The sequence below is a fragment of the Pseudopipra pipra genome, chromosome W, assembly GCF_036250125.1.
Source record: "Pseudopipra pipra isolate bDixPip1 chromosome W, bDixPip1.hap1, whole genome shotgun sequence".
In the NCBI taxonomy this organism is placed as follows: Eukaryota; Metazoa; Chordata; class Aves; order Passeriformes; family Pipridae; genus Pseudopipra; species Pseudopipra pipra.
Genome location: NC_087580.1, coordinates 56,830,895 through 56,843,005, shown reverse-complemented (window position 1 = coordinate 56,843,005; position 12,111 = coordinate 56,830,895). Strand labels below are relative to the sequence as shown.

General features: G+C 44.5%; 1 protein-coding gene across 1 annotated transcript in view; it reads right to left on the bottom strand.

Annotated features, from left to right (window-relative positions):
- The window catches only part of LOC135405137 (zinc finger RNA-binding protein-like), a 72,905-nt gene extending 62,253 nt beyond the window's left edge, over positions 1-10,652 (bottom strand). Inside the window, exons 1-2 of the mRNA XM_064639845.1 lie at positions 10,501-10,652; positions 10,173-10,257 (exon numbers count right to left, since the gene is read on the bottom strand). Of these exons, the coding sequence (XP_064495915.1) occupies positions 10,173-10,257; positions 10,501-10,537 (122 nt within the window). The 5' untranslated portion in view covers positions 10,538-10,652. The remainder of the gene's footprint in view (positions 1-10,172; positions 10,258-10,500) is intronic.
- Between the last annotated feature and the right edge of the window lie 1,459 nt (positions 10,653-12,111).

The window sequence follows — 12,111 nt, the reverse complement described above, 5'->3', positions numbered from 1 at the left end:
GGTTTAAAAGCCACGCGGTGCCCGCCGAGCTGCCCGCACCGATCCCGCCTCGCGCAGAGCCGCTGCTCGCAGTCCGCGCCCGCCGCCACACGCCACCACCGAGCCAGCGCCTGCCGCTGCCCGACCGATGCCGAGGACCCCAGCCGCGCCCAGAGCTGCCCGAGCAGCCCCGCGCCCCCCCCGCCACAGCCGGAGCAGCCCCGAGCCTCGCAGACACGCCGAGAGAAAAAAAAAAAACGGAGAAAAACAACTCCCGAGAAACTGAAACTAAAGCCAGCCAGACAATAGACTCCGAACACGTGTGCTTGCAGCCGCCCGGAGATAAGGTAACATAAGACGCTTGTTTCCATAGAAACCCCACAGAGACATTGAAACATTAACTCTACACATTCTAAACCAAAACACAGACACAAGCAATTGCCAGCCTTTGCAACATAAAATCAGTTTACTACCTGATAAGATCTACCCTGCACAAGGCACACAGGGAGGAACGAAACAATTAACCCACACCCCACCCCCCGCACACACTGCTACCAGCAGCCAGCCCATAGGCATGAAGGGGGGAGGGAATGCAACAGTTTGCGAGTTAAAGTTAGGATCGGGACCCGAAACCCAGGGGAACGCAGTTCGCTGGGAAGGAACGGAGGCTGTAATGCAATGTCCCAGCCCACGGGGCCAGAGCAAACAACTCCGTTACAGCGATGGGGGTAGTAATCCAGCGTACCTACCCCACTTCACTGCAGATGAACAGCGACCATGTGTCTCGGAGTGGGCACAGCCATCTTACCTGCCAAACAGACCGGCCCCAGCGCAGCCCCGCCCCACCCACAGACACGAGGGGGGAGGTTGCCCCGCCCCCTCGCTACCTCCGTCGCCCACCCCCCCCACAGGGAACCAGGTTCACTGGAGCCACAGGGGGGGAGGAGTGGGGGGATGGGGAGAAGGAACCAGGGATGGTTCCACCGAGAGGGAACAAAAAGGCAAATGGGAGGAGGTCAGTTAACATGTGGGAACAATGTCTGGACAAGGCACTTCGAGTGGGAAGCCTGAATAATATTCAGGCGTGCTCAAACGAATTTAGCCAAAGCCAGTCCCCTCAGCTTCAGCCCCTGTATGGGGCTACAGAGAAACTGAGGCATTCGGTAAGAGAAGCTGGTATGTCCTTAAACAATACTTTCAAGTATTTGGAGGCATTGAGTTCCATCTATTTTTTCACCGCACATGACTGGAAAGAGCTAATGAAATTAGTTCTTAATGACATCCAATATACAGTCTGGCTATCTGGCTTTCGGGAGATTTGTGCCAAATACGCAGCAGCTAACACCCAGCCGTTACAGCACATCAGTTAACCGGGGATGGAAATTATAATTCAATAGATACACAATATAAATACCATAGAAAGATATGCAGTGTAACAGCTAAACAAACCCTAAAAGCTATGAAAAACATTCTCACTACAAACCAAGATAATGACCTGTCCCCCACAAAAGTGTTACAAGGTTGTACTGAACCAAATTTGAGATGTTTAAATCGGCTGCAGTCTGCTTTAAACAAGCAAGTTGAATACAATGAAGCCAGAGAGATGCTGTATAAGCAACTGGCTTTTGAAGAGGGGAACACAAGCTGTAGGGGAGCTTTGCAAACCCCTCTTGAGAGGGAAGGCTACAGAATTGCTGAGCTAGTTCAACCCTACCAAAGAGTTAGCTCTGTGAAACACCAATCTAACCCTTTTGCTATAACATTAGAAGCCCAGTTAGGAGTAAAGGATGAAGCCAGACATAGGGCAAGTTGTGTTACATGTGGTAACAGTAACCACTCCCAGAGAGATTGTCCTTGGAGACCCTTAGCAGCAACATCCCATAACTACCTAAGCAGCAGGGAATGGACTGAGTGGTACCGAGGGTGCCGTGGGCGAGGCAGAGGCCTTGCCGCAAGCATCACACTGCTTGTTGCTGTGCTGCTCACTGTCCTCCTCTGTGGCACAACCTTTCATGTGCAAGAGAGGAAGCAGCTTGAGGCGAGCCGCAATGTGCCATCAACCAGCCCCAAAAATACCCCTATATTCTGCACCCCCAAGAAAGGTGACAGGTGGAGAACGCTGCAACATGTAAAAGCAGTAAATGCAGTCATAAAGCTTACAGGAGAATTGCAGAACAGACTGCCTTCATCCACTATGCTCCCAGCAAATTGACCACTGGTAGTAACTGATTCAAAGAACTGTTTCTTTACCCTCCTACACCCTGAGGATGCGCAGAGGCTTTCCTTTCCCATCATGGCCTTGAACAATGCACAGCCCATGCAAAATCACTGCTGGGCTGTCCTTCCTCAGGGGATGCAAAATAGCCTGACAAGATATCAAACAGCCATGATACATCATTATGTAGATGACACATTAATAACCACGGCCACAAGAAATGAACTGCCATTTGTCATTACTGCTCTAATCAAAACTGTCCAAGATGCAGGACTTCATATTGTTTCAGAGAAGATCCAACAATCACAACTCTGGACTTGCCCTGGACGGGAATTCACGCAGCAAAAAAGTTCTCCACAGCTGCTGCAGCTCGAGGTAAAAAACACTTTATATTTACACGAATTGCAGAAGCCTCAGGGGGCTGTCAATTGCTTAAGACCTGTTTTAACCATAACCACAGGGGACCTACACCCTCTGTTTGAGCTGCTAAAGGGGGACTCCAGCTTAAGGTCTAACAAGTCTCTGGCTGCAGAGGCAAACCAGGTGTTAGACATTTGTGCCAAGGCAATACAAAGCAGACAAAACAGGAGAAATCCTGAACTGCAAATCTGCCTAGCCCTAGTTCCCAGCAGGTACCAGCCATTTGCAGTCTTGTTTCAGTGGGATCAAACTGAGAGAGACCCACTGCTGGTTCTGGAGTGGCTGTTTCTTCCCCACACACCACCTAAAACTGTATGGACGATTAATGAAATGTTTGCAAAGCTTGTCATTAAAGGCAGAGGACGATTACAGGAACTAGATGGAAGAGATCCAGCCATCGTCAACATTCCAGCTTCGAAGGACAATTTGGATAGGATGCCAGCTGAGGACGCAGGATCCCAAGCTGCCTTAGCAAGCTTTAATGGTAATATTTCAATCCGTCTCCCTAAGCACAGATTGTGGGCAGAAATCAGTAATTTGCCATCAAAAGCCACTACCAAATACAGAAATAAACCAATAAAAGGCCTCAGAGCCTTCACACATGCATCTAGAAAAAACATGAAAGGCTGCAATGTCTTGAGTAAATCCTGATACAGGACAATGGGAACGAGAGGTACAGATCATGAACCAAGGCTCTGTACAGGTTCTGGAACTGACTGCCATTCATATTGCCTTGGGAAAATTTTCTGAACAACTCTTTAATGTTGTAACTATGCCTGTTATACTATAAGGTAAATCTTGAGAGTTAGTTTCTTTGAAATATTGTTAACCCTCACCTGTTGTTTGAAATGCGTTTTGTTTGGTTTCTTGTGATTCACAGAAAGTATGATTTCTATATATTACACACAAAATCACATGCTGACATGCCAGGGCCAGTAACTGACAGAAACTGAGAAGCTGGTAAAGCAGCAATGTTTAACACCATACCCAGAGTTCTAGAGCAAGCAAAATTGTCTCATTCATTTTTCCATCAGAATGCACGTTCTTTAAAGAGACAATTCAAAATAACGATTAATAAAGCTCAGACATCATCAAGGCATGCCCAGACTGTCAGAAAATCACACCCATGCCATCTCAAGAAAGCATTAACCCTAGAGAGTTAATGGCAAATGAGATCTGGCGAACAGATATACACATCTCGGAATTGGACATATTGAAATATGTACATGCAAATACATACACATCCACAAAACATAACTGCCACAACAACCACTGGACAAAACACAAGAGTGTAAAACACAATGACTTAGTTGCTTAGCAACCCTTGGTACCTTAAAATGGATTAACAATAATAATAAAACAACCTTACTTCCTATCAAATAGGAAAATTCTCATGTCACAAGCAGTCCACACTAACCCATAAGACAAGCAATTATTAAAAAAGCACATCACACATTGAAACACATGCTAGATAAAAACAAAAAGGGGGAGAATCTGTGTAGCCTGCAAGAACATCTGTAAAAAGTTATGCATGTTATCAATTTTTTAAATTGTGACAGCACTGAAAAGAGTAAGTATGAAAGGCAACATAGGCCCCAGGCTTGTGCCTCTCCCGAACCACTGGTCATGGTAAGGAACTTGAATTCAAGACAGTGGACGAGATCCCTAGATTTTGTAACTAGGGGGGAAGCTATGCCTCTATGGCTACAGGAAAAGAACTTAGATTCCTTCCAGATGCGTAAAACCCTATTTAAGTACACAACCACAACAACAAGAACCAGAGTAACGCAGAAGTTTTAAAAGAGTTATGTTTATGTTTCAAGTTTACATTAAGGAATGACCAATGTGGTAAAAAGCGGTCTGTAAAGTATCTGTGCATGTGTGTGCGTGTGAGTGAAGGCAGCCGCCGATGAATGAAAATGAATGAAAAGAGTGAATGAATAAAAAGAGTTGTTTGACTAGTCAAATATTAAAACACAAAACACCTCACAAAATAACATTACCTCTGCCACAAGGTCGCTTTAAAGGAATTTAGTTTTGCTAAGCTTATCCTGTTCCTTAAATAAGGTTTAAATCCCCAGTTATTTAAAAACCCTCAGGTTAATAAAAGTTATAGTTTCATACACAGTTGGGCTAAGACCCCTAAGTTAATAAAGTTATTTCTCCAAGTTGCACTATCCTATAGGAATATAAGAAGGTTTTAAAAGGTTTACAATAGAAGTATAAGAAGCCAAGCAAGTGATGTGCTGGGTCATTGCGAGCCTTGGTAGTTTTACAATGTACTGTTCTGATTGTATGCACTGTTGTTTTGCACTGTTTTCGTGACTTCTTTAGATAATTAAGAGAGAGGTGATGTGGGAGGCGTGTCCAAGGCACAGGGTACATGCCGGGGCAGAAGAGCCCAGGGGAGCATGCGCCGACACAGGTGACTTTATTGGTTAAAGAAGTCACATGGTGTTAAAGGATAAAACCGCGGCAATTTTGAAATAAACTCTCTTTGTCTCACCACCTCACAAGGAGCGTGCTTATTCTTTACCATGTAAAGTACCGCCACGATACACTCCACAAGCTCCCTGGGCAACCTGTGTCAGCATTTAGTCACCCTCAAAGCTTAAAAAGTGTTTTCTGATGTCCAGAAGGAACCTCCTGCGTTTCGGTTTGTGCCCATTGCCTCTGGTCCTGTCACTGAGCACCACTAACAAGAGCCTGGCTCTGTCCTCTTTGCACTCTTCCTTTAAGTATTTATATACATTAACAAGATCCCCTATGAGCCTTCTTATCTCTAGGCTAAACAATCCCAGCTCTTTCTCTCAGCCTTTCTTAATAGGCGAGAGGTTCCAGTTCCTTCATCATCTTTGTGGCCTTTCACTGGACTCTCTCCAGTATGTTCATGTCTATCTTGCACTGGGGAGCCCAGAATTGGACACAAGACTCCAGGTGTGGCCTCACCAGTGCTGGGTTAGAGAGGAAGGATCAGCTCTTGACCTACTGGCAATACATTGTTTAATGCAGTCCAGGATATCTTCTTTGCTACAAGGGCACATTGTTGGTTCAAGTTCAGCTTGGTGTTCACCAGGACCCCCCATGACCTTTTCTGGCAAGTTGCTTTCCAGTTGGGTGGCCCCAGCATATACTGGTACGTGAGGCTGTAAAAAAGCTAAAATTGGCAAGTTCTCTATAGAAGAAAAAAAACACTGGTATGGAAAATTGTATTTAATTCTTAAAACATTCTATATTTCCTGCCTTAAGCTACTACTTCACTTTTCTAGGTACCAATAATGTAACTACACATTAAGCTACCATTGTTGCATTTAAGTAGCAGACAAAATTTTACACATAATGTAACACCCCAGAGTTAAGCCTACAACCATCAATCCATTTTGAGGTTACAACAAAGGACTATACCATTAACAGAAAAGCTTCCCTTAGTGCTCAGTTCCTGAAGACATAAGCCTGTTGCAAATTGAAATTAGTTGGCAGACTTCCCTCCTAAAAATGACAAAGACTCCTCTGATTTGTGTGGCACCTTTCCTTCCCAGTTACCACCACCTCCTCTGTCTCCCCATTGTTAGTCAACTGCAATACTGGCATACAGCCCATGCTAACAAACCCAGAGCTCCTTATTGCCTTTCTAATGTTGGCATATGTCCTTTGAGAGTGGGACCTCAATGATTTGAAAATAAGTCTATCAAAATCTTTTTACAAACAGCAGTAACTTACTGGAGACTTCTTGTGTAAATATCCTAGAACAGCATGTTTAAGATAGCATTTAAGACTAACACAGATTGAACAAAGGAGAATCAGTATCATGCAGTTCAATCCTATTCACTGAAATCCCTTTTGCTAAAGACATATCCTTTAAGATGTGGTGCAACTCAGGATAGCACAGGCATAAAATTCACAGAAAGCAAGCATTTGGCGTTTTTACCACTATGGTATGTGTACATCCATCCTATGATAAAACTATGATTACTTTCATTCCCCAAGCATTTTAACATGGGGTGCTGTGCTGGTTTTGGCTGAGGTAGAGTTAACTTTCTTCCCAGTGGCTAGTATGGAGCTCTGTTTTGGATTTGTGCTGAATACAGTGATGATAATATAGAGATGTTTTTGTTGTTACACAGAGCCAAGGCCTTTTCTGCTTTTTGTATTGCCACGCTGGCAAGGAAGTTGGGGGTACATGGGGAGTTGGGAGGAGACACAGCCAGGACAGGTGACTCCAACTAACCAAAGGGATATTCCAGACCATACGACATCATGCTCAGTATATAAAGTGGGGGGAAGAAGGAGGGGAACATTTGGAGTGATGGCATTTGTCTTCCCAAGTAATTGTTACATGTGATGGGGCCCTGCTCTCCTGGAGATGGCTGAACACCTGCCTGCCCATGGGAAGCAGTGAATGAGTTCCTTGTTTTGCACAGCTTTTGCTTTCCCTATTGAACTGTCTTTATCTCAACCCACAAGTTTTCTAGCTTGTACCCTTCTGATTCTCTCCTCAATCCCACTGGTGGGGGACTGAGTGAGTGGCTGCATGGGGCTTGGTCGCTGGCTGGCTGGTGCCCAATGTGAGGCTCAAACTCACGACCCTGGGATTAAGGTGCATATAACACAGTACTGTAAGATGAATAAATATTTTTCTTAAGTCTAGTGGCACATTTTCACTTCATAATAAGCCTTAAGTCCTACTCAGTATTGCCCCTATCTTCCTGTTGTCCACCAGTAAAAGTCTGAATTACGTTTAGTGATACTTTAAGCTTGGGCTAGTATGCCTGCGTGGATTACAGCCCTATTATCTCTGAAAGACCAAATACTTTTGAAACTGGTATCTAGTTGAGGAAAAGGTAACTGGGGCACTGAAGACAAAAGTTAATTAGAAGTACTAGCAAATGTGAAAAAAACACTCCACCCCCAAGCAATTCTCAATACCCAACTTATCCATCCACAGCATTTCACCTTCCTTTGCTCTTCTGCACCGGTCTCAAACATCTGGTAAAATCATACACTGCACTTGAATACAAAACTAGCTATAATTGCAAGAGTTCACTTCCATATGGCTACCTAGAAGACTGCATCTTAATCTAAACTCACAGGCACTATGATTGGCTCTGGACTTTAACTGCTACAATTGCCTTTACCTGTGAAGGCTCACCACACTTAGTAATATTCACACTACTTGATAGCAATTCAAAGTTACCAATTCACTCCTAACTACCCAAGAATCTCCCATCTGTGACCTGTCTCCTTAGAGCAGGTACACAGTATGAACATCAGTAAGATGAAACTCAGATGCTCAGCAGTTCTTTATCTTCTTAACAGAAACCAAAATCTTAATACAAGGTTGAGACCACACATTTGCACACTTCTCTGTCCAAACATTTCTCAGTGTCCCTATCTCTCCATCGGCATCCCCACATTTCAGTCAGTCAGCTTCAAAATAAAAGCATAACTATGCCTCTTCTTCAGCACTGAATCAAGAATGCTAATATTTTTTACACATGAAAAACAAGCCAATATTAGGTTGTTCATGTCAGAGCACACACTAAGTAAAGAGGACTAGTATCACCATATTTCACATTTATTTCAGGTTTCTAAATAGATGGATTAATAATTACTTAAATAAGTAACAGTCTTGCATTGCATATGGGTTTATAACCCTAGGCCCAATACCACTACTAGCACAAAGGTACTGCAATATTCAGAGAAATTTTCTGTATTGGTATTTGCATAATCTAATGCTTCTCTTATTAAATCACAATGTCATTACATTAAGTTCCCTTTTAGACATTGACTCCTGTGTTTTCTGCTCAAAATATTAAATTCATTCTTATGAAAGGACTGCTTTGTCTCTTCACTTTCAGACCTGGTAAATATACAAACCATTTAAAGGATACAGTCTTTTACTAATACATAAATGGAATAGTATCTTGTGCTTGTGATAGCAAAAGAAAAAGCTTCTTTCAATCAGTATTTCCATTTTCTTAAGAATACATTTAGGATTAACTATGAAAACAGTTTTGAACTTGAACTTTATTCCAATTATATGGTTTTAAGGAAATTTCAAATTAGTTGTTCATGTTCTTAAGTCTACAGACCACCTCAGCTCCACAATAAAAGGAATAATAATTTAAAAAAATTAATCTCCACTTCAAAATTGCAGATATATGGATCTCAGTTTAGTATTGACTTAAAGATTATTTACTTACAAAAAAAAAATCCTGTTATTTAGAAACTCCTTCATACCCCATGACAATCCAGTTTTGAATTTCACTATAACTGTCAAGTAAAACATAAACATACTGTGAGCACCTAATCTAAAAAAGAACAAAAAGATGAGCTAAGTTTAATCCTCTCCTTTAACTATTATACGTTGGAGTAAATGAAAATTAATTTGTTTTATATCCATTTCCAGAAAAGAATAGATTGGGAGTCATTCCAAGACACCCATAAGACTGTATATTCCTGAAACTACGTCAGGTATGCAATTTTGATTAACTAGTTAACAGTAGCACACATCTGCATTTGTTTGTTAATAATCCCTCATATCTCATATTTGTTTTATTCTACTATTTTCCCCATTAACCAAAACTTAGGAGTCAAGGAAGGTCTTTATTATAAATTTATGAAACAAATAATGTAGATTCAAATGTGAACTTCAAGGTGCTACTCCAATACAAGGCAAAAATGTGAAGATGTTCTTGATTGTATCTGGGTTTTGCCAAATTAAATAATCTGATTTCAGAAAAAGTGAGACAATAGATGCTACCAATTACTTTTTAACAGTCTGATACACAATTTGGATGCACAAAGAGTACAAAGATACAGAAGTTTAAGGCTGCATATCTATACAAAATGTATGGTTACAGGTCCCTGAGCTCCACTACAAGACCTGCTCCTGAACTTGGATATCCAAGTAGGAAATCTTTTTAAAAGGTGCCTGGCTCTGAAAGCATCTTCTCTACTTTCTGATACGTTAATTATAACATTGCTTCAGTGGAATGGGACAGTCCCCTGCATTTTCTGGTTCTTCTACTCTTCCCTTATCTATCCAGTCTCCCATAGGTCGGGCCGGTGTAATTTTAACATGCGTTAAAAAGGATTCCATCCTCCCACACTGACATAGGGGGAGGCAAAGACTTGGAGAGCAAGCCCCATCTTCACTGAAGGAGAAGGGCCCAGGGGCAGCAGACGGTAACTTGCTGGTGTTATTGACTGCAATTTTAATTTAAGGGCCTTGGGACCTGATGCTGCCTCCTCCATGGTGTCCGGCTCCACCTCCCCACCCTCACACTACCGGGGATACAGGGAGGTCCTTACCAGGATAAGAAAACACACCTGCGGACAGGGCAGATAAACAGAAGGGTCCCAAGCACGACCATCCCGAAGGAGCGGGTTGCAAAAGCAGCTCCCACACGGGGCGGGGGATGGGAGCAGTCCCAAGCACTCACCCCGAGGGGGCGGGGAGATCCCGGTCAGGAACACGAAACCGGAGGCGAAGAGGGAAGTGACTCCGGGCAAGGACAGAGAGAGGGGCGGGTCAGGGAGGGGTCGCGGTGGTTACCTATACTGGGCAGCAGCCCCGCTATGGGTGAATCCAAAGTAGTTGCCGGTGGCCATTTTGGCATCTTCTCCCAGCCGGCTGGGCACTGTGGCGAAGATAACCAAGTGGCGGCGGCGGTGGTCGGGGCCATGACAGGAGGCCAGGCAGGAGGAGGTGGGGAGAGAAAGGGACAGACAAGAAACAGAAAAAGCGCACGAGCGCCAGGTCAGGCATGGCGCCTCAGGACCCCTGTTTCCCCGCCCCGCGCGCGGGCCGCATCTCCTCACCGCCGCCACCCCCCCACCCCCTCGCGCACGGACACCCATAAACAGCGAGCGCCGTTGCTTACCATAGGTGAAAGAAACTACCGGGCATATAGGAATCATGAGTGCAAGCTAGCAGCGACAACGGCGGCTGAACTCTCAACTCTCACCCCCCTCCTCACCGCCGCGCACGCTCGCTCGCTCCCTTCCCCCCACACACCTACAACGACAAAGTGCGGCCAGCCTAAGCCCGTGCGCACGCGCGAGATGTGTGAAGGGCCACTAGGAGTTGTAGTTCAGCCAATGGCTACGCCCCCGACCGCAGAAAAGATCCCTCAGCGTCGCGTACTCCGCCACCATACTTAAAGTGCGAATCCTCATGCGCGGGATGTTGCAAAGGCTCTTGGGAGTTGTAGTTCCCCTCCCTGAGGCCCAGACGCAAGGAAGAGCTGCTCTCAGAGGAGCGCTGCACGTACCATCCCGCCTGCCTGTCCCCTTCCTCCCTCCCTCCATCATCCCGTGTCACACCTACAGTCACACTGCACCTGTACCCGTGGACTCATATTGCAAAAGCACAACACACCAAAGTAGGTAGCTCAAGTAACAGAAATCTCGGTGAACCAGGTCTTCGGTCCCTGCCACATACTGGTGTTTGTCCCCACACACTGCATGTGTCAGTATTTACCAGCTTTCCCACGCAAGCACATTGTCAGCTGAAGACTAACATATGCAGCTGGTATCTAGTTAGTATTCTTGCAAGGCCACAGAGCTAGAAGGCAGCACTTGCAGTTAGCACACATGCAGAGTTCACAGCAAGATCTAGGACTTGTCTAACCTAGCAAAAAATTTTAGGTTCACCTGGGCCCTGGAGTGCGCCACCACGGCCACATACATGAAGAGCAACATTGCTGTTCTCCAGCTAAAGCCATGTGTGCATCATCTGACATGTTCCCAAAGCATCACAGCTGACACACATCCACAAATAAATTGTGCAATTGTACAGTGAGGTAAAACCTCACCTATACAGGGCCAATTTATCTGAAGTTTTTAAGAACCAGCAGTCCATCATATTGCTCCTAAAAACTGTTGGACAGTATATTACAGTCACTGCATTCAAAGTGACTGAATTTGCATCCGTTCCCCATAACCCTCTTCCACTTTCTCTTGGAGCAACAGATGATTCTCAAAGCTCTGAACAAAGCAAAACTTAAATCCTTAAATACTTGCATCTCATTTGTGTACTTTGTCCTCCCTATGATGTGCACTTTTCTAATTGTCTAAAATAATCAAGATTCATAAAACACTCACTTCTGGATTAATTCAAAAGTGATTATCATGGTTTAACCCCACCTGGCAACTAAGCACCACGCAGCTGCTTGCTGACTCCACCAGCAGAATGGGGGAGAGAATCAAAAGGGTAAAAGTGAGACAACTTGTGGGTTGAGATAAAGACAGTTCAATAGGGAAAGCAAAAGCTGTGCACACAAGCAAAGCAAAACAAGGAACTCATTCACTGCTTCCCCTGGGCAAGCAGGTGTTCAGCCATCTCCAGGAAAGCAGGGCTCCATCACGCATAATGGTTACTTGGGAAGACAAATGCCATAACTCCAAACCTCCCCCCCCTTCCTCCTTCTTCCCCCAGCTTTATATGCTGAGCATGACATCATATGGTATGGAATATCCCTTTGGTCAGTTGG